Source organism: Gorilla gorilla, chromosome 23, assembly GCF_029281585.2.
Source record: "Gorilla gorilla gorilla isolate KB3781 chromosome 23, NHGRI_mGorGor1-v2.1_pri, whole genome shotgun sequence".
Lineage (NCBI taxonomy): Eukaryota > Metazoa > Chordata > Mammalia > Primates > Hominidae > Gorilla > Gorilla gorilla.
In genome coordinates this window covers 18,666,418-18,688,886 of record NC_086018.1, presented here as the reverse complement: position 1 = coordinate 18,688,886, position 22,469 = coordinate 18,666,418, and the positions used below count along the sequence as shown (strand labels likewise).

General features: G+C 53.8%; 1 protein-coding gene across 3 annotated transcripts; it reads left to right on the top strand.

Moving 5' to 3' along the window:
• Window positions 1-8,400: 8,400 nt before the first annotated feature.
• LOC129529590 (uncharacterized) lies at window positions 8,401-15,947 on the top strand. 3 transcript variants are annotated; one of them, XM_055375051.1, is made up of 5 exons: window positions 8,407-9,331; window positions 9,865-9,937; window positions 10,164-10,204; window positions 10,667-10,821; window positions 15,508-15,947. In XM_055375051.1, exons 1-2 carry the CDS (start codon window positions 8,750-8,752, stop codon window positions 9,934-9,936), a joined length of 654 nt encoding a protein of 217 aa, XP_055231026.1. In that variant the 5' UTR covers window positions 8,407-8,749; the 3' UTR covers window position 9,937; window positions 10,164-10,204; window positions 10,667-10,821; window positions 15,508-15,947. The 3 variants fall into 3 exon arrangements, with proteins under 3 accessions (XP_055231027.1, XP_055231026.1, XP_055231028.1); XM_055375052.1 differs by lacking the exon at window positions 10,164-10,204 and having other exon boundaries at window positions 8,401-9,331; XM_055375053.1 differs by lacking the exon at window positions 10,164-10,204 and having other exon boundaries at window positions 15,597-15,947.
• The last annotated feature ends 6,522 nt before the right edge of the window (window positions 15,948-22,469 follow it).

Genomic DNA, 22,469 nt, shown 5'->3' with positions numbered 1-22,469 from the left:
TTTTAAGTTCAGGGGTACGTGTGCAGGATGTGCAGGTTTGCTACATATATAAATGTGTGTCATGAGAGTTTGTTGTACAGATTATTGCATCACCCATATATTGAGCCTAATATCAGTTATTTTTCCTGATCCTCCCCCTCCTCCCACCTCCCACCCTCCAGTAGGCCCCACGCTCACAAATTCTAAGAGGAGTGGGGGACCACAAAGGCCAGTGTGGCCCACTTCAGTTGTGAAGTTAATTTGCTCAGCAACTGGCCAAAGTCTATAAGGATGGGTGATGTATTTTAGTAGATTTAGTAATACTATCTTCCCAAGCCCTAAAATGCTCAAATCCTGCCAGCCGAAAATGGTGAGGAGGAACAGATAGGAACTCTGTGTGGCACTTGGTTATTAGCCTGGCTTCCATCCCTTAGTGGCAACTGTCTTGTATATGTGGGTTAAAGACCCTCAGCCTCAAGCCAAGCCTCCTCCATGAGGAGCCATCTCACTATTGACTGGCTAGTGCCGGGTATGGCCACCAGCCCAACTGAAACAAAATGTTGCTTTAAAACAAGTGTAAATCTCATACATACAACAGGCAAATGCAGAAGCAGTGTGGTCTCGCAAGTTGTAAAGAGGACAGTCACGATTTTGCTGGACTTCAACCTGGGTAGAAGACATGAGGGAACTCTGTCACTAAATCACGGCAGAGTTCAAGGCCACTTGTAGACTATTTCATGTTACAGAAGGTGGCCTTTAGCTACCAAGCAAAGGCCTCTGTTTCTCATTTCTTTCCTGTTCATCTTCTTGGTCATCCTTCTTCCGCAAGGGAAACGAGCCCAAGCAAAAGGCAGTTTCAATATTAATTTGACCGAGGTTTTGTGCAGTTTATTATCATCCAGGTAATCAGGTGCAACCCAGTCTGCCTAGCAGCCCCCCTATCTCTGCTCTGTGTTTTCATTTAATAAACATTTTGGTCTACTTACTATGTGCTAGATTTTCTCGAGACCAAGTAAATGAGATAGAATCTTTATGTTGGCAGCTAAGTTAGATTTAACATAACTGACAAAAATTAAAATTTCTGATTTCTTGTAAAAATATTTTGTATGTGTGAATGCATACTGAATGTAAAGTGGATAAAAAACTCACACTTGCACTCATGGAAGGCTTTTCATGAATTTGTCAATTTTTATTTTTTATATTTCCCCACTTCACCGGATAATGCATACCTGAACCTGGAAACTGATTCCCACTGCAGAAAGTGTTCTGAGCCACATCCCTTAGCTTCACTAGTGCAGGTCCACCTGGGAGGATGTCCCAGCATCAGCTTGGCCCATGCTGTGATCAGCCACCTCCATGCACCACACCAAGCAAGCCCCTGGGTGATTCACAGTCTCCACCACCAGGGCACTGACCTTAACTCTGTGTTCTTCTAGCTCCCCATGAGGACGCCATACACGACATCACTAACGAGGATGCCACACACGACATCGTTAACGAGGACACTGTACACGACATCATTAACGAGGCCGCCGACAAGGGCATCGCCAACGAGGACGCTGCCCATGGAATCGCCAGCGAGGATGCCGCCCAGGGCATCGCCAATGTGGTCGCCATCCAGGGCATCGCCAAGGAGGACGCCGTCCACGGCATCGCCAAGGAGGACGCCGCCCAGGGCATCGCCAACGTGGTCGCCGTCCAGGGCATCGCCAGCGAGGACGCCGCCCAGGGCATCGCCAACGAGGAAGCCGCCCACGGAATCGCCAGCGAGGATGCCGCCCACGGCATCGCCAACGTGGTCGCCATCCAGGGCATCGCCAAGGAGGACGCCGCCCACGGCATCGCCAAGGAGGACGCCGCCCAGGGCATCGTCAACGAGGACGTCGCCCACGGCATCGCCAACGAGGACGCCGCCCAGGGCATCGCCAACGTGGTCGCCGTCCAGGGCATCGCCAGCGAGGACGCCGCCCAGGGCATCGCCAGCGAGGACGCCGCCCAGGGCATCGCCGGCGAGGACGCCGCCCAGGGCATCGCCAACGAGGACGCCGCCCACGGAATCGCCAGCGAGGACGCCGCCCAGGGCATCGCCAAGGAGGACGCCGTCCACGGCATCGCCAAGGAGGACGCCGCCCAGGGCATCGCCGGCGAGGACGCCGCCCAGGGCATCGCCAACGAGGACGCCGCCCACGGAATCGCCAGCGAGGACGCCGCCCAGGGCATCGCCAAGGAGGACGCCGTCCACGGCATCGCCAAGGAGGACGCCGCCCAGGGCATCGCCAACGCGGACGCCACCCACGGACTCGCCGGCGAGGATGCCGCCCAGGGCATCGCCAACGTGGTCGCCGTCCAGGGCATCGCCAAGGAGGACGCCGTCCAGGGCATCGCCAAGGAGGACGCCGCCCAGGGCATCGCCAACGAGGACGCCGCCCAGGGCATCGCCAACGAGGACGCCGCCCAGGGCATCGCCAACGAGGACGCCGCCCATGGAATCGCCAGCGAGGATGCTGCCCAGGGCATCGCCAAGGAGGACGCCATCCAGGGCAACGCCAACGAGGACGCCACCCAGGGCATCGCCAACGAGGACGCCGCGCAGGGCATCGCCAAAGAGGACGCCGCCCACGGCATCGCCAACGAGGACGCCGCCCACGGCATCGCCGGCGAGGACGCCACCCACGGAATCGCCGGCGAGGACGCTGCCCAGGGCATCGCCAACGCGGACGCCACCCACGGAATCGCCAGCGAGGATGCCGCCCAGGGCATCGCCAAGGAGGACGCCATCCAGGGCATCGCCAAGGAGGACGCCGCCCAGGGCATCGCCAGCGAGGACGCCGCCCAGGGCATCGCCAACGAGGATGCCGCCCACGGCATCGCCAAGGAGGACGCCGCCCAGGGCATCGCCAACGAGGACGCTGCCCACGTCATCGCCAGCGAGGACGCCGCCCAGGGCATCGCCAACGAGGACGCCGCCCAGGGCATCGCCAACGAGGACGCCGCCCACGGAATCGCCAGCGAGGATGCCGCCCAGGGCATCGCCAAGGAGGACGCCGCCCAGGGCATCGCCAACGAGGACGCCGCCCACGTCATCGCCAGCGAGGACGCCGCCCAGGGCATCACCAACGAGGACGCCGCCCAGGGCATCGCCAACGAAGACGCCACCCATGGAATCGCCAGCGAGGATGCCGCCCAGGGCATCGCCAAGGAGGACGCCATCCACGGCATCGCCAAGGAGGACACCGCCCAGGGCATCGCCAACGAGGACGCCGCCCAGGGCATCGCCAACGAGGACGCCGCCCAGGGCATCGCCAACGAGGACGCCGCCCACGGCATCGCCAACGAGGACGCCGCCCACGGCATCGCCGGCGAGGACGCCGCCCACGGAATCGCCGGCGAGGACGCCGCCCAGGGCATCGCCGGCGAGGACGCCGCCCAGGGCATCGCCGGCGAGGACGCCGCCCAGGGCATCGCCGGCGAGGACGCCGCCCACGGAATCGCCGGCGAGGACGCCGCCCAGGGCATCGCCAAGGAGGACGCCGCCCAGGGCATCGCCAACGCGGACGCCACCCACGGAATCGCCGGCGAGGATGCCGCCCAGGGCATCGCCAACGTGGTCGCCATCCAGGGCATCGCCAAGGAGGATGCCGTCCAGGGCATCGCCAAGGAGGACGCCGCCCAGGGCATCGCCAACGAGGATGCCGCCCACGGCATCACCGGCGAGGACGCCGCCCACGGAATCGCCGGCGAGGATGCCGCCCAGGGCATCGCCAACGTGGTCGCCGTCCAGGGCATCGCCAAGGAGGACGCCGCCCAGGGCATCACCAACGAGGACGCCGCCCAGGGCATCGCCAACGAAGACGCCACCCACGGAATCGCCAGCGAGGATGCCACCCAGGGCATCGCCAAGGAGGACGCCGCCCAGGGCATCGCCAACGAGGAAGCCGCCCACGGAATCGCCGGCGAGGATGCCGCCCAGGGCATCGCCAACGTGGTCGCCATCCAGGGCATCGCCAAGGAGGATGCCGTCCAGGGCATCGCCAAGGAGGACGCCGCCCAGGGCATCGCCAACGAGGATGCCGCCCACGGCATCACCGGCGAGGACGCCGCCCACGGAATCGCCGGCGAGGATGCCGCCCAGGGCATCGCCAACGTGGTCGCCGTCCAGGGCATCGCCAAGGAGGACACCGCCCAGGGCATCACCAACGAGGACGCCGCCCAGGGCATCGCCAACGAAGACGCCACCCACGGAATCGCCAGCGAGGATGCCACCCAGGGCATCGCCAAGGAGGACGCCGCCCAGGGCATCGCCAACGAGGAAGCCGCCCACGGAATCGCCGGCGAGGATGCCGCCCAGGGCATCGCCAACGTGGTCGCCATCCAGGGCATCGCCAAGGAGGATGCCGTCCAGGGCATCGCCAAGGAGGACGCCGCCCAGGGCATCGCCAACGAGGATGCCGCCCACGGCATCACCGGCGAGGACGCCGCCCACGGAATCGCCGGCGAGGATGCCGCCCAGGGCATCGCCAACGTGGTCGCCGTCCAGGGCATCGCCAAGGAGGACGCCGCCCAGGGCATCACCAACGAGGACGCCGCCCAGGGCATCGCCAACGAAGACGCCACCCACGGAATCGCCGGCGAGGATGCCGCCCAGGGCATCGCCAAGGAGGACGCCATCCACGGCATCGCCAAGGAGGACACCGCCCAGGGCATCGCCAACGTGGTCGCCGTCCAGGGCATCACCAAGGAGGACGCCGTCCAGGGCATCGCCAACGAGGACGCCGCCCACGGCATCGCCAGCCAGGACGCCGCCAAGGGGATCGCCAGCGAGGACGCCGCCCAGGGCATCGCCAAAGAGGACGCCGCCCACGGAATCGCCAGCCAGGACGCCGCCCAGGGCATCGCCAACGTGGTCGCCGTCCAGGGCATCGCCAAGGAGGACGCCACCCACGGCATCGCCAGCGAGGATGCCGCCCAGGGCATCGCCAACGAGGACGCCGCCCAGGGCATCGCCAACGAGGACGCTGCCCACGTCATCACCAGCGAGGACGCCGCCCAGGGCATCACCAACGAGGACGCCGCCCAGGGCATCGCCAGCGAGGACGCCGTCCAGGGCATCGCCAACGAGGACGCCGCCCACGGCATCGCCAGCGAGGACGCCGCCCAGGGGATCGCCAGTGAGGACGCCGCCCACGGAATCGCTGGCGAGGACGCTGCCCAGGGCATCGCCAACGCGGACGCCACCCACGGCATCGCCAGCGAGGATGCCGCCCAGGGCATCGCCAACGAGGACGCCGCCCAGGGCATCGCCAACGAGGACGCTGCCCACGTCATCACCAGCGAGGACGCCGCCCAGGGCATCACCAACGAGGACGCCGCCCAGGGCATCACCAACGAGGACGCCGCCCAGGGCATCGCCAACGAGGACGCCACCCATGGAATCGCCAGCGAGGATGCCGCCCAGGGCATCGCCAAGGAGGACGCCGCCCAGGGCATCGCCAGCGAGGACGCCGCCCAGGGCATCACCAACGAGGACGCCGCCCAGGGCATCGCCAACGAGGACGCCACCCACGGAATCGCCAGCGAGGACGCCGCCCAGGGCATCGCCAAGGAGGACGCCATCCACGGCATCGCCAAGGAGGACACCGCCCAGGGCATCGCCAACGAGGACGCCGCCCAGGGCATCGCCAACGAGGACGCCGCCCAGGGCATCGCCAACGAGGACGCCGCCCACGGCATCGCCAACGAGGACGCCGCCCACGGCATCGCCGGCGAGGACGCCGCCCACGGAATCGCCGGCGAGGACGCCGCCCAGGGCATCGCCAACGAGGACGCCGCCCACGGAATCGCCAGCGAGGACGCCGCCCAGGGCATCGCCAGCGAGGACGCCGCCCAGGGCATCGCCAGCGAGGACACCGCCCACAGAATCGCCAACGAGGACGCCGCCCAGGGCATCGCCAACGTGGTCGCCGTCCAGGGCATCGCCAACGTGGTCGCCGTCCAGGGCATCACCAAGGAGGACGCCGTCCAGGGCATTGCCAACGAGGACGCCACCCACGGCATCGCCAGCGAGGATGCCGCCCAGGGCATCGCCAAGGAGGACGCCATCCACGGCATCGCCAAGGAGGACACCGCCCAGGGCATCGCCAACGTGGTCGCCGTCCAGGGCATCACCAAGGAGGACGCCGTCCAGGGCATCGCCAACGAGGATGCCGCCCACGGCATCGCCAGCGAGGACGCCGCCCAGGGGATCGCCAAAGAGGACGCCGCCCACGGAATCGCCAGCCAGGACGCCGCCCAGGGCATCGCCAACGTGGTCGCCGTCCAGGGCATCGCCAAGGAGGACGCCACCCATGGCATCGCCAACGAGGACGCTGCCCACGTCATCACCAGCGAGGACGCCGCCCAGGGCATCACCAACGAGGACGCCGCCCAGGGCATCGCCAGCGAGGACGCCGTCCAGGGCATCGCCAACGAGGACGCCGCCCACGGCATCGCCAGCGAGGACGCCGCCCAGGGGATCGCCAGTGAGGACGCCGCCCACGGAATCGCTGGCGAGGACGCCGCCCAGGGCATCGCCAGCGAGGACGCCGCCCAGGGCATCACCAACGAGGACGCCGCCCAGGGCATCGCCAACGAGGACGCCACCCACGGAATCGCCAGCGAGGACGCCGCCCAGGGCATCGCCAAGGAGGACGCCATCCACGGCATCGCCAAGGAGGACACCGCCCAGGGCATCGCCAACGAGGACGCCGCCCAGGGCATCGCCAACGAGGACGCCGCCCAGGGCATCGCCGGCGAGGACGCCGCCCACGGAATCGCCAGCGAGGACGCCGCCCAGGGCATCGCCAACGAGGACGCCACCCACGGAATCGCCAGCGAGGACGCCGCCCAGGGCATCGCCAAGGAGGACGCCGCCCACGGCATCGCCAGCGAGGACACCGCCCAGGGCATCGCCAACGAGGACGCCGCCCAGGGCATCGCCAACGAGGACGCTGCCCACGTCATCAACAGCGAGGACGCCGCCCAGGGCATCGCCAACGAGGACGCCGCCCAGGGCATCGCCAACGAGGACGCCACCCACGGAATCGCCAGCGAGGATGCCGCCCAGGGCATCGCCAAGGAGGACGCCATCCAGGGCATCGCCAACGAGGACGCCGCCCAGGGCATCGCCAACGAGGACGCCGCCCACGGCATCGCCGGCGAGGACGCCGCCCAGGGCATCGCCAACGAGGACGCCACCCACGGAATCACCGGCGAGGACGCCGCCCAGGGCATCGCCAAGGAGGACGCCATCCAGGGCATCGCCAAGGAGGACGCCGCCCAGGGCATCGCCAACGAGGACGCCGCCCACGGCATCGCCAAGGAGGACGCCATCCAGGGCATCGCCAAGGAGGACGCCACCCAGGGCATCGCCAACGAGGACGCCGCCCATGGCATCGCCAAGGAGGACGCCGCCCAGGGCATCGCCAACGAGGACGCCGCCCAGGGCATCGCCGGCGAGGACGCCGCCCACGGAATCGCCGGCGAGGATGCCGCCCAGGGCATCGCCAAGGAGGATGCCATCCAGGGCATCGCCAAGGAGGACGCCGTCCACGGCATCGCCAAGGAGGACGCCGCCCAGGGCATCGCCAACGAGGACGCCGCCCTGGGCATCGCCAACGAGGACGCCGCCCACGGCATCGCCAACGAGGACGCCGCCCACGGCATCGCCGGCGAGGACGCCGCCCACGGAATCGCCGGCGAGGATGCCGCCCAGGGCATCGCCAACGAGGACGCCATCCTGGGCATTGCCAAGGAGGACGCCGTCCACGGCATCGCCAAGGAGGACGCCGTCCAGGGCATCGCCAACGAGGACGCCGCCCAGGGCATCGCCAGCGAGGACGCCGCCCAGGGCATCGCCAGCGAGGACGCCGCCCAGGGCATCGCCAACGAGGACGCCGCCCACGGAATCGCCAGCGAGGATGCCGCCCAGGGCATCGCCAACGTGGTCGCCGTCCAGGGCATCGCCAAGGAGGACGCCATCCACGGCATCGCCAAGGAGGACGCCGCCCAGGGCATCGCCAACGAGGACGCCGCCCAGGGCATCGCCATCGCTAATGACACCGTACAAGACATGCTATCGAGGACGCTGTACAGGACATCGCTAATGAGGGCACTGTACAAGACATCACCAATGAGGGCGCTTTATACGACATTGCTAATGACACCGACAAGGCACGCTAACGTGGACGCTGTACACGACATTGCTAATGAGGACACCGTATAAGACATCGCTAGTAACTATTGCAAGAACAAAAAACCAAACACCGCATATTCTCACTCGTAGGTGGGAATTGAACAATGAGATCACATGGACACAAGAAGGGGAATATCACACTCTGGGGACTGTTGTGGGGTGGGGGTGGGGGGGAGGGATAGCATCGGGAGATATACCTAGTGCTAGATGATGAGTTAGTGGGTGCAGCGCGCCAGCATGGCACATGTATACTTATGTAACTAACCTGCACAATGTGCACATGTACCCTAAAACTTAAAGTATATATATAAAAAAAAAGACATTGCTAGTGAGCACGCTGTATACGACATCGCTAATGAGGACGCTATATATGACATCGCTGATGAGGACATTGTATACGACATCACTAATGAGGACACCATACAAGGCATCGCTAACGATGACGCTGTACACAACATCGCTAGTGATGACACCGTATAAGACATCGCTAATTATGACGCTGTATACGACATCGCTAATGACACCATACAAGGCACGCTAATGAGGATGCTGTACACGACATCACTAATGAGGACAGTGTGCAAGCCATCGCTAATGAGGACACTGTATATGACATCGCTAACGAGGACACTGTACAAGGCATTGCTAACGAGGACGCTGTACACAACATCGCTAATGAGGACACCATATAAGACATCACCAATGAGGATGCTGTATATGACATCGCTAATGACACCCACAAGGCATGCTAACGAGGATGCTGTAGACGACATTGCTTATAAGGACACCGTACAAGACATCGCTAACCAGGACACTGTATACGACATCGCTAATGAGGACGTTGTATATGACATCGCTAATGAGGATGCTTTACAAGACGTAGCTAATGAGGTTGCTGTATATGACATCGCTAATGAGGACATTGTATATGACATCGCTAATGAGGACGCTCTATACGATATCACTAATGAGGACGCTGTATACAACATCGCTAATGAGGACGCTGTATATGGCATCGCTAATGAGGATGCTGTATACGAATTCGCTAATAAGGACGCTGTATATGACATTGCTAATGAGGACACTGTACAAGACATCGGTAAAAAAGAAGATGCTGCCAATGTAAGACACTTTTCTTTGTCTTGAACATAAATGTTACTTTCCTGGCTTCTTTCCAATGAGATGTAGACATGAACATCTGCCGGTGTGCATTATCGATGTCATCTGCAGTTTAATCAAATGTAGACATGAACATCTGCCAATGTGGACTATTTATGACATCTGCAATTCCCTTGGTGTGGTGCTATTGATTGGCAGCCTCTCACCAACCCATGCCAGGCACACTGGGGTGTGGTAGATGGCAGCATCCACGATCCACTGCAATGCAGAGGTGTTTCCCTCCACAGCAGTTTTCCCCCATGGATTAAGAGTTGTGAAACTGCCAATCTAGATACACTTTAAAGATAAATTCTGTGGGAAAAGGTCTTGTCTTTTCCACAGGTGTCTTCCGTGCCAGTTTTGGGGGACTTCGACCTTTGACTCAATCACTATACCCCTTCTTATTTTCTCTCTCAAGTTGTCGAGAGACTATCAGATCTGTGTGACGTGTATGGCATCATTTCACCCTCCTAATGTTTTCTTTTCTATAATTGCAGGAGCCATTGACACTGGAGAATGATACGTACCCTGAAAGAACTCACTTCCTGAGGAAAAAGCGCCATCTCTAGGGTACAGAAACCTGATTCTGGGCTCCTTTTGGGAAGGAGGATTTGGGGTCTGGTGAGAGCAAATGATTTTGCAAGTATAAAACAATGTCCAGAGAGGCTGTAGGGATATCTGTGAGCCCAGAGGAAACACCAGCGGATCCTGTGCGAAGCACCATGGCTTCAGCTAGGGTGGGAGGAGTGGGTGGGCCTCTCTCTAATGACTTATCCTGGTGTTTGTGTTTCTAAAGATTTGATTGTGGAGAGCATATCTGATGATGGGGATTTGTAGGTAGGTAACTACTTTCCACGTAAGATCCAATTGGAGAGAGTTCCCAGGGGCCTTCGGGGTATCCATGCTGCTTGGGAGGTTAAGGGAGGGGGCATGAAATCAAAACGAAACAGGAAATATGTGTCATATTGGATTTGGTCTTTTCCGGGTTTATTGGCATAATAGTTAGAACTGTCTCTCTGGGCTATGAGGGTGCTGTGTTATTTAAAGGTGGTCTTTCCCAGAACACCTGGCCTTTTCTTTTCTGCCTCTGCCAAACATCACAGCCTTTGGGTTGGATTAGTCAGCACCCCTTGGGATTGTGCAGAAGAGGTTTGGGGTTGCATCGAGTGTCACCTGTGGTGAACAGAATCTGAGGGACACAACTCTCTCACAGGCACTTCCTTCAACCTGGAGACAGAGTTCTCCTGGTATGTGCCCAGGGGTGGAGGAGAAATTGACAGTCTGCCTCTGAACTTTCAGGACTTTAAAAAGCACTCATGTTTCCAGCCTCACTGTTGACTCCTGGCTTAAAGGGATCTCCCGGGGTGAGTGAGGAGGCGGGATCGGACCCTGGCAGTCTGACGGCAGCACCTGTGTTCCTCTGCACTGGGCCGTGGATGACATTACACACCTTGGTGAGAATCAGGAATTGAGGCTAACCACATCTGAAATTGAGATGGGCCTTGAGTCATATAAATAGTTTGGAAAAGATGCATTTTACCACGCTATTGAAAGAAACCATTTATTTCTCACTCCAGCAGGATAAATGGTTTTCAGTATCCATTTAACTGCTCATTGACTCTTACTGTAGATGAGGAGGTGGCCAGCAGCCCCTGCCCTCCCCCAGTTGTAGGCCCAAGGTAACCAGCAATTGAGTGGATATAATGGAAGAGTGGTGCATTCAGAGGTATCTGTATTAATGGGACCCACATGATATGGATGAGAGCTATTAGGGTGAGAAAAAGCCTGGGAGCACAATGAAATATTTAAATATTAAACAAAACATTGTTGAAATCTCCATTGTACTTTAGTAGTTGAAGTCATTCTTGTGGTCATCACTGCCTTTCCCAAGCATAACAAGCTACTTAATATCACATAGACCCGTGCCATGAGGAATGATGATCAGTTTGTAAAATGCCAATAAAACAATTGCCTATATAAGCCACAATGTTTCATCCATATATTTCAATTTCCATGTGTAAGTATAGTTCAAATTTCAGAAATTTATTATTATCTAATAGAATATGCATGGTATATCAATGAGCAATTATCATACTGTTTCTATTAACAATTATTTGTATGATGAAAAAAGCAGACTCCCATTCTTGGATTTTTCTCAGTTTGCACACATTAGCATGACAGCCCCATTTCCACCTGACATGTGCCAGCAAGAGGCCAGGAACAGAGGCTTTTCTTATTAACTAAGATTTCTAAATGTATTATGTATTCACATTTAGAAACTCTAAATATCATAAAAGGTTAGCAAGGAAGTTTCCCTTCCACTCTGAACTTCCAAACACCAAGTCAACATTTTTGTTTGCATATCATCCCTGCAATCTATGTGCAAATAGAAGCATGCACCTGGAATGCAGGCTGATGTGTGATTGTGTTTACACAAAGTCCTCTGTACCTCTGCATATATCACTGGGCAATGCACCTTAGTTATCATTCCACATTTCAAATGTAAATCCATTGTATTGTTTCAGAGCTATAAAGTACTGCACCCCATGACTATTCCCAAAATTACTTAAGCACCCCGCTATGGGTATCCATTTGTTCTGTTTCCAGTCTTGCTCTTATAACCAATGCTGTAGTGAACAGCACTGTGTTGAGAAGTGGTGAACGTGGGCATCTTTGTCTTGTTCCCGTCCTCAGGTGGAATGCTTTCAACTTTCCCCCATTCAGGAAACTGTTGGCTGTGGGTTTGTCATAGATAGCTTGTATTACCTTAAGGTATGTCCATTCTATGCTGATTTTGATGAACGGTTTTAATCATAAAGAAATGCTGGATTTTGTCAAAGGCTTTTTCTGCATCTGTTCAGATTATCATGTGATTTTTGTTTTTAGTTTTATTTATGTGATGTATCACATTTATTGACTTGCGTATGTTAAACCATCCCTGCATCCCTAGTATGAAACCCACTTGAATCATGGTGGATTATCTTTTTGATATGCTGTTGGATTCAGTTAGCTTGGTTGTAGCATTTCTTATTATTCCATCTGTGGAATGTATTGGTTTAAATAATGAAAACATGTTCTATCCTCACTGCTTAGCACTTTGTGTTTCTTTAATAGCCTTCCCAACAGGGCAACATAAAAGCAGGAGCCCTGCTAGTCACCCCTTAACCCGGAATCCCCCCTTCTCCACAGCTCACTCATTGGATAGGATAGACTGGGCGCCCAGGCCTCAAGGTAAGGACGTGCTCTGTCACCTAGAGGTGCAGTGCTTGGGAAGGCCAACCTTGGAGGGTTGCCTGCCAGCTTTACAGTGACAGCGGTGTTGGGAGGGACTGACCACCAGTGCATAAGGCTGTGCTTTGTTGGTGACATAAAGGATTGTTTCGCAGATTGCTGGGGAGGGACAATCCCAAGGCCTCCCCTGGCCCTGGTGCTGGCTCTGCACAAAGGCAATAAGAGAGGGATGCTGGTAAGGGCTGACCTGTTGCTGTGCTGGGGAGGAAGGTGCTGGGCTGAAATTCAGGAGGCTGAGGATGCAGCAGCCCCATAGGAGGTACATGACCTTCAGGATACATTTTCTTCATTGATGATCAATGGAAATGAGAAATCACTGACTATTTTTTCTATCATTGGAATCTACTCTCTACTGCTCATGCTGTTCCTGTCTTTTGGGGAAGATGGAGGATCAATCAGTGTGCGCTGCACTGAGTGGAAGGAAGGAGAGCTGCGACAAAAATTAAGGAAGGATGAGAGACGGGAGGGCCCTTCATCCAGCTGCTTGCAGAGTCCTCCTGAGGAGGAAAGCCCCGTGGCTCCCTGGCGAAGGAGCAGTGAGGGCTGCGTGACTCCCACAGTGAAGTGTGTGGTATGTCTGAGGACACCCAGGCTGGTCCATGAGGAGCCAGTGGCAGAGTGAGAAGCAGAAAGGCCAGGAGGGTGGCTGGAGGCCAGGCTCTGAGTCATTCTGCATGTGATGGAAACAGCCGGAGCCCAGTGGGCTTGGAGGTACAGGACGCGGTGGCTGATGACAGAACAATGTGGAGAGAGGCGTCATTTGTCAAATCCTTACTTTGTTCTGGGCATTGTGCTAAAAATTCTGATGGCTCATCCCATTTAGGGGCTGAAAGTTGCAGAGGTTTAGGAAGCTCGCCCACGATACTGGAGCCCCCATCTCCTGCCCTAGTGCCGTCCACCTTCTCACCCAGCCACCACCTGTTTCAGGGGAACACACAGAAGTGGTAACCTCTTATGGATAGGCAAGTAAATTCTGCTGTTTTTGTTATTCACAGAAAAAACACTGGCTCATGTGGGTTGGGAAGGTGAAATACCAGAAGTATTTCATCTAGTTATTTCTACCCATGCAACTCCTATAGTATTGAAATGCGTAGGTTAGCATTTTTGGCCAATTTACTCAGCATTCTGGGTTAAAGGCTTTTATTTATTTATTTATTTATTTATTTATTTATTTATTTATGTATTTATTTATTTATTTTTGAGATGGAGTTTTGCTGTTGTTGCCCAAGCTGGAGTGCAATGGTACGATCCTGGTTCACTGCAACCTCTGCCTCCCAGGTTCAAACTATTCTCCTGTCTCAGCCTCCCAAGTAGCTGAGATTATAGGCACGTGCCACCACACTGGGCTAATTTTTTTGTATTTTTAGTAGAAATGAGATTTCACCATGTTGGTCAGGCTGGTTTCGAACTCCTGACCTCAGGTGATCTGCCTTCCTCGGCCTCTTAAAGTGCTGGGATTACAGGCGTGAGCCACCATGCCCGCCCTAAAGTCTTTTAAAATTCACTTGTATAAGTTGACTTAGTTTTCTTTAACCTTGTAGAAAAATACAAAAATGGCAATCTCTTTTATCACACAAATAATGTCTTTTTAATGGAGTGATTTTTTTCTAATTGAGGTATTATGTACTTTTCATTTACTAATTATTGTTTACATTTGAAGTGTTTTATGAATTAATATTTAATTGCATAGATGAAGATTACTAGTTATAGGCATTTTACTAACCAATACTCATTAAGCATAGCGTGGATTCATATGACATCAAGGAGCTATTTTATTTGGTAAAATGAAAAAGCACAAGAATGAATGAACGCAAGAACTGAAACAGTAGAGACACCTAGAATGACTTGTCTAAGATCTAAATCATTTTGTTGTCTTCCCAGCGTACTTATTATCCTGATCATTGTCATCAGGATTGTTTGGGTCCTTTTAGCACAGATTTCTCAAAATGGGTAACTCCATAACAGTTGGAAGTTTATGAATTCGTATAATTTGTAAGAGGTCAATTTGGAAGTACCTATCTATTTTAAAATTCCAATAACCTGGGAATTTCATCCCATGTCTAGAGTCTTCTATGTAAACTATTTCCACAATTAGGAGAAATATGTACATGGGGATTTTCTATGTAGCGGTGTTTTGATAGAATAGAAAAATGGGATAAACCAAATTTCCATCACGAAGGAAATAGTAATATGCTGAATAATAATACAGCGAATATTATGCAGGCTTTAAACATCAAAAAAGAGTTCAACTTCTGACTTCCGATGATGGTGTTGAAGCAGGTCACAGCTGGTTTACATTTGATTTTCATGTGGGAACTCTGGAAGTCTGCCTTAGTGATTTTACATGTGGCTAAATTGAGCTAATGACAAGCTGTTCGAAGTATGGCAAAATAGAACTTTAAAACAGTATCTTGTCAGCAACCAAGTGGACCTGTTTCACGTAAAGCCCATGCATTCATCTGCCTGCCCATCATTCTGTCTGTCCATCATTCTGTCTGCCCACACGGGCAGCATTTGTTAGTGGAACTGAGTGCCCACTGTCGAGCTGACAAGCCCATAACCTCCCTGTTCCTAGTCACACATTAATTCTTCAACAAGTCCCTTTTGATAGATTGTGATTAAGCTTAGCTACTATTTCCAATTGCTTCCCCAAACGTACTTCTCACTGTTCTCCCATCACACCCTGAAGCTGAAGCCCATCCATGCGGGGATCCTTTGCTTTTCCCACCTTACACCAAACTCCCTATTTTTACTCCCACTTTTACCTCCTCTCCAAGACAAAACAAACAAAACTAGCATTTTAAAACTTAGTTGTAATCTTTCTTCCTTCATGAAAATTTCTCCAACAGCCACTCCCACGGTCCTGTGTGTTCCGGATATTTAAAAATAATGGCTATAAGGTTGAGCACTTCAGGATATGCTGTTTTGCTGTGTGCAGATGGAGGCAGTGGCTGGAGTGAATGAACGGCAACACTTGCTGGCAACCGGCAGAAGCTGAGAGACAGGGAACAGGCTCTCCTCCAGAGCCTCCAGGAGCCAGGCCTTTGGACACCTTGAATGTGGGCTTCTGGGAGACCATGCGTTTCTGTTATAAGCAGCCCAGTCTCTGGCAGTTTTTACGGCTGCCCCCGAACACTCATCTATACCTGTCTGACAAGGTCAAGCTCCAAGGAAGGGATTCTCTACATATCTACATTGTTTGCAGATTTTACAATAATCATTTATTCTTGCATGGCTGATCATTGTTAACCAATACAAATAAAATAATAAAGAAATGACCCACATTTTATGTTGGGAGTTTGATCTGCCATTTATCAAGTATGGAATCTTGAACAAGGGGTTAAACATCTGAATGTCTCCATCACTTCATCTCTAAAGTGGGGGTGCTCACACCCACCGGGCTCCCCTCCCAGGTTGGTGCCAGACTCTCCCTGGGCCCCTGTTCTCTCACCAGCCACATCCATTCTCCCCCAGAGGCGCTAGTGACTGTGCGTGGCTTTCCATTCCCACCACGTTTGTCTCTAACCTCAGTGGCAGATCAGCGTAATAACACAGCTGAGTGCTCCTCGCCTCCTTGCCCCTTCGAGGGCTCCTCACCACCCACCAGATCAGGTGCAAACTTCCAAGCCTCGCTGGATCCCCTTCCACATTCTGAGCTCCGCCTGCCTTCCCATCGCTATCCTTCCCCACCTGCCTCCCTGGTAGAGAAAAGCAGAGTGTGTGATGCTGTCTGAATGCTGAGCACGGCCTTTTGCAGCCAGTCCACTGTGTACGCTGCCCCTATCGGAGACCTCCACCTTAACGCTTTCCAGCCTGGAGGCTCCTCCCAGGGCCCCACAACAGAAGTGACTTCCCTTGCCTTTGAATTTCTATAGCACAATCCCTACTGCCCCCCGTTAAAACTGCAAAGTCCTTTTGTGGAAAATAACTTTATTCATGACTGTGTTTATCACACTATCTTACGGAGAAGAGATGATCAATAAATATTTGCTGAATAAATGAATAGCAGTTACAAAACACTTGATTCATATGGAATTAATGTTGGTTCTCAAAGTGAAAAATTACAAACAGCACTGATATTCAGCCAGTATACAAGTCTGGTCACAGCAGTTGTATAATACTGAAATACCCCCTGCCACTGACCTTTGGCCCCCAGATGCCTCCCACTGCCACTGCTCTCCCCACTGGGAACCCCTGAAGTTCCCACAGGCTCATAACTAAAGGGCTGATGTCTTGCACAGCAGCGAGCACCCAGGACCGAGCAGCCACATGGCTGGGTCTGCTGGTGAAAGCATCCATTCTGACTGATCAGGACCTGAGGGGCCTCATGGTTACATATTTTGATAATATCCCTAATTATAAATAAGGCTCAGTTATATAGTTTGAAAACAATGCTTCTCCTCATTGCAAAATCTCTTAGAAGACTCTGTAGATCCAGGAACGGAAATGGAAAATGACAGCGTGTCAATCTCTGAAGGTTTTGGGCATTTCCATTAGCACTCCATCTTCACGTAAACCAGAAGATATGCAGTTTCCTGCCTAGAGAGAAAAGAAGACACATCAGCACAGCGGCATGAAACCTTCATCAGAAAACAATGCTTCATTAATCCCCGACAGGGCAAGCGTCAGCAAACTTCCAGGCCGCTGGATTAAGCCTTCATCTATCCATCACCTTGGAGAGGAACAAAATAGGTGGCCTGGGAAGATAAGCACTATGTTTCTATTAGTTAATATCTAAAGCGGAGGTTAACAAGCTATGGACACACAAGCCAAACCCAGCCCTCTTGGGGTTTTTTACATCTACTTTCAACTTTTATTTTAGATTCAGCGGGCACATGTGCAGGTTTGTCACGTGGATATGAGCATACTCCCCAACAGTTGGCCTTTTGCCCCTCCCCTCCCTCCCCATCCAGCAGTTCCCAGTTGTTGCCATCTTTAAGTCAATGAGTCCCCATGTTTAGCTCCCATTTATAAGAGAGAACATGCATTATGTTTTGTTTGGTTGTTGCTGTTTTTTTTTTTTTAATGGAGTCTTGCCCTGTAGCCCAGGCTAGAGTGCAGTGGCACAATCTTGGCTCACTGCAACCTCCGCCTCCCAGGTTCAAACAATTCTCCCTCCTCAGCCTCCCGAGTAGCTGGGACTACAGGCGCCCGCCACCACACCCAGCTAACTTTTTGTATTTTTAGTAGAGACAGGGTTTCACCGTGTTAGCCAGGATGGTCTCAATCTCCTGACCTCATGATCTGCCCACCTCAGTCTCCCAAAGTGCAGGGATTACAGGCATGAGCCACCGTGCCCAGCCTTTTATTTTTTGACGAGACCGTTCTTGCTCTGTCACCAGGCTGGAGTGCACTGGCACAATAATAGCTCACCACAGCCTCGTGCTCCTGGGCTCAACTGACCCTCCTGCCTCAGTTTTAGCTTCCTGAGTAGCTAGGACTACGGGTGTGTACCACCATGCCTAGCTATAATAATTTTTATTTTTTTGTAGAGATGGAGTCTTGCTTTGTTGCCCAGGCTGGTCTTGAACTCCTGGCTTGAAGTGATCCTCCTGCCTCAGCCTCCCAAAGTGCTGGGATTAAAGGTGTGAGATCACACCCAGTCTCCAACCCTCTTTTTGCAAGTAAATGTAACTGGACCCCAGCCATGCTCATCTGCCCATGTACTGTCTATGGCTGCTTTTGCTCTATAGGGCAGAGTTAAGCGGTTGCAACAGACACTGCACAGACCACAAAGTCTGAAGTACTTTCTCTCCAGCCCTTTACAGAAAAACTCTGCCAACCTCTAATCTCAATAACAGAGAAATCAATGACAACCACAAAGTGACAAAGATTGGGTGTCTAAGATGGATGCTCAGAATAAACAAGAGAGAAAGATGAAAAGTAGAAGGAGGATTTCAAACGCAAGCTTCACCTAATCCGTTATTTTTCAAATGACCAGGCCTATCTCTGTAGCTGAAAATCACCTCAAATAGGATCTCTGATATACAGTCTCCAAAAGCTCAGCTAAGAAACTTACAAAGTCTCTCTGCCTTAACTTCATCCACCTTTTTTCTCTCCAGCTTCTCCTCGGTAGTTAATGATTATAAAAATATTTATTGGCTCATGCCTGTAATCCCAGCACTTTCAGAGGCCGAGGCGGGCAGATCACGAGGTCAGGAGATCGAGACCGCCCTGGCTAACACGGTGAAATCCCGTCTCTACTAAAAATACAAAAAATTAGCCAGGCGTGGTGGCGGGCGCCTGTAATCCCAGCTACTCAGGAGGCTGAGGCAGGAGAATGGCGTGAACCCACAAGGCGGAGCTTGCAGTGAGGTGAGATCCCACTACTGCACTCCAGCCTGGGCGACAGAGCAAGACTCCATCTCAAAACAAACAAACAAACAAACAAAAAAACAGTGTGATGGCCAGGCGCAGTGCTCATGCCTATAATCCAAGCACTTTGGGAGGCTGAAATGGATGGATGGCTTGAGCCCAGTAGTTTGAGACAAGCCTGGCAACATAGCGAGACCTCATCTCTACAAACATTTTTAAAATATGCCAGGCATGGTGGTGCATGCCTGTAGTCCCAGCTATTCAGGAGGCTGAGGTGGGAGGATCACCTGTGCCCGGGAGTTCAAGGCTGCAGTGAGCTATGATCACACCACAGTGCTCCAGCCTGGGCAACAAAGCAAGACTCCATCTCTAAAAATAAAATTAAATTAAAAAAAAAGATCTTCGCTGTAAAAGAGGTACGCTCAAATGCAATAAAAGCATATAAGAAGGCCAGGTGTGGTGGCTCATGCCTGTAATCCCAGCACTTTGGGAGGCCGAGACGGGCAGATCACGAGGTCAGGAGATTGAGACTATCCTGGCTAACGCGGTGAAACCCCATCTCCTCTAAAAGTACAAAAAAATTAGCTGGGCTAGGTGGCAGGCGCCTGTAGTCCCAGCTACTCAGGAGGCTGAGGCAGGAGAATGGCATAAACCCGGGAGGCAGAGCTTGCAGTGAGCCGAGATCGCACCACTGCACTCCAGCCTGGGTGACAGAGCGAGACTCTGTCTCAAAAAAAAAAAAAAGAAAAAGAAAAGAAAAGTTCTTGTGACATTTGTGTATGAAATCAGCCTTCACTACATGGATAGGACCAGCACGCTTCTGCGGCACGACTCTGCAATCTTACTACATTTTTTTTTTACTTTGTATTTTATTTATTCCTCTTGAGACAGAGTCTCACTCTGTCACCCAGGCTGAAGTGCAGCCGAGATCTCGGCTCACTGCAACCTCCACCTCCTGGGTTCAAGCAGTTCTCTTCTCAGCCTCCCAAGTAGCTGGGACTACAGGCACACGCCAAAACGCCTGGCTAATTTTTGTATTTTTAGTAGAGATGGAGTTTTGCCATATTGGTCAGGCTGGTCTCGAACTCCTGACCTCAGGTGATCGACCTGTCTTAGCCTCCCAAAGTGCTAGGATTACAGGTGTACATTTATTTATTTATTTGAGATGGAATCTTGCTCTGTATTTATTAATTTATTTATTTGAGATGGAGTCTTGCTCCATCGCCCAGGCTAGAGTGCAGTGGTGCAATCTCGGCTCATTGCAACCTCTGCCTTCCAGATTCAAGCGATTCTCCTGCCTCAGTGTCCCAGGTAGCTGGGATTACAGGTGCCTGCCACCACAGCTGGCTAATTTTTGTATTTTTAGTAGAGACAGTGTTTCACCATCTTGGCCAGGCTGGTCTCGGGCTCCTGACCTCATGAACCACCTGCCTCAGCCTCCCAAAGTGTTGGGATTACAGGCCTAAGGTACCATGCTCCGCCATATTTATTTATTTAATTATTTAGAGACAAAGTCTTGCTCTGTCACCCAGGCGGGAGTGCAGTGGCACCATCTCAGCTCACTGCAGCCTCCGCCTCCCAGGTTTAAGCGATTCTCATGCCTCAGCCTCCTGAGTAACTAGGACTACAGATACTCGCCACCACGCAGGGATTTTTTTTTTCTATTTTTTTGTAGAGACACAGTTTCACCATGTTGGCCAGGCTGGTCTCGAACTCCTGACCTTAGGTGATCTGACAGCCTCGTCCTCTCTAACTACTGGGATTACAGGCATGAGCCCCTTGCCCGGCCTCTGACTACATTTAAGTGACACCATGGCTCATGCCTGTAATCCTAGCACTTTGGGAGGCCAAGGCAGGTGGATCACCTGAGGTCAGGAGTTCGACACGAGCCTGGACAACATGGGGAAACCCCGTCTCTAGTAAAAATACAAAAATTAGTCACGCGTGGTGGTACAAGCCTGTAGGCCCAGCTACTTGGAAGACTGAGGCAGGAGAATCACTTTAAGCGGGAGGCAGAGGTTGCAGTAAGCCAATATCATGCCACTGCACTCCAGCTTGGGTGACAGAGTGAGACACCGTCTCAAAAAAGAAAGAAAAAAAAAAAGAAAAACATATGATGCCGGGGCATCTTGTCCTCAATACCTGCATGAGCACAGTCATGTCCAGGCCAGGGCTGCTGGTCGAGGTCCGGCCCCATCTCTTCCGGCAGAAAGGGAGTAAGCTTGCAGGGAGGCTGGGGGACAAGATCCCAGGATCTCAGCCTCTGCTCATGGATCAGCTCTGAGACCCCGAGTGAGCTGGGGGTGCTCTGTGTGCATTGGTTTCCCCAGCTGTCAAGTAAAGGGATTGGATGAGGAAGTCTTGTCAAGGTGGAATGATCTCAGATTTCGGGCAGCAGTGAATGATCCCGCTCCCTGGGCCACGCCAGTGGCCCGGCCTCGGCTGAACACAGCCCCAACACTCTGGAATGGGGATGAGGGGGCGGTCAGCTCTTGCTCCTAGTAAGAGAGATGCAATAGGGCTCTGTGGCTGAGCTGGGTGCCTTGCCTCACACCTGTAATCCCAACCTTTGAGAGGCCGAGGCGGGAGGATTGCTTGAGGCCGGGAATTTTGAGAATAGCCTGGACAACATAGCCAGACCCCATGTCTACAAAATAATAATAAAACACACAGCTATAGTCCAAGCTACTTGGCAGGCTGAGGCAGGAAGTTCCCTTGAGTCCGGGAATTGGAGGCTGCATTGAACTATAATCGCACCACTGCACTCCAGCTTGGGTGACAGTGAGACCCTGTCTCTAAAAGAAAAAAACATTGGCCTGTGAGCATTGGTTTGATTTTCAAACAGGACCCAGAGGGTAGGGACAGACAGTGCTGTCACCCTTAGGTGCTGAACACTCAGAAACGGGCCAGCGGCAGCCCTTTCCTCACCTGCAGACACCAGATTGGGCAGAACAGCACGTGGCCCTTGCAGCTCTTGCAGTGAGGGCAGAACCCAGTGTCAACCCTTCTGCCTGTGGGAGGGGCTGCTGAGGCCTGCGAAGAGGCCAGGGTGGAGGCTCGTCCCCTTGTCCAGCCCTTGGCGTGGTCTCCACCAGGTCCCCAGCCCACCAGTGCAGGGCGCCCCTGAGCCTGCTGCTGCCACGGGCCCTGTCTCTACCCAGGACGTCCCCACACCCTCGCAGTGTCAGGGAAATGATCATGGTGGCAGTGACACTCCGCAGACAGGGCTGCTGAGAGAAGCTGAGAAGGGTCACACTGCAGGCAGAGGCCCGTGTGACAAGCCCCTCTCACCCCGAGAGAGCTGACCAGGCAGCTCATGAGCAGAGCCACATCCCGGGAGTCCGAGAAAGGTCCTGGCTGGGCTCAGCCACCTCATTGGCCACGGGCAGCCTTTGTCGTGTGAGCCTTGCTCTCCTGGGGAGGCTCAGGCTGACGGCTGATGTGGGCATTGCTGAGGGTAACCTGTGGCCCAGTGGATATGGCTGGGTCTCCTCAA

Excerpts from the sequence above, each read along its gene's own strand:
- LOC129529590 (XM_055375052.1), top strand. The coding sequence starts at position 8,750 with ATGAGGATGCTGTACACGACATCACTAATGAGGACAGTGTGCAAGCCA. Across the intron at positions 9,332-9,864 it reads AAAAAGAAGATGCTGCCAAT|GAGCCATTGACACTGGAGAA; the intron begins GTAAGACACTTT and ends CTATAATTGCAG.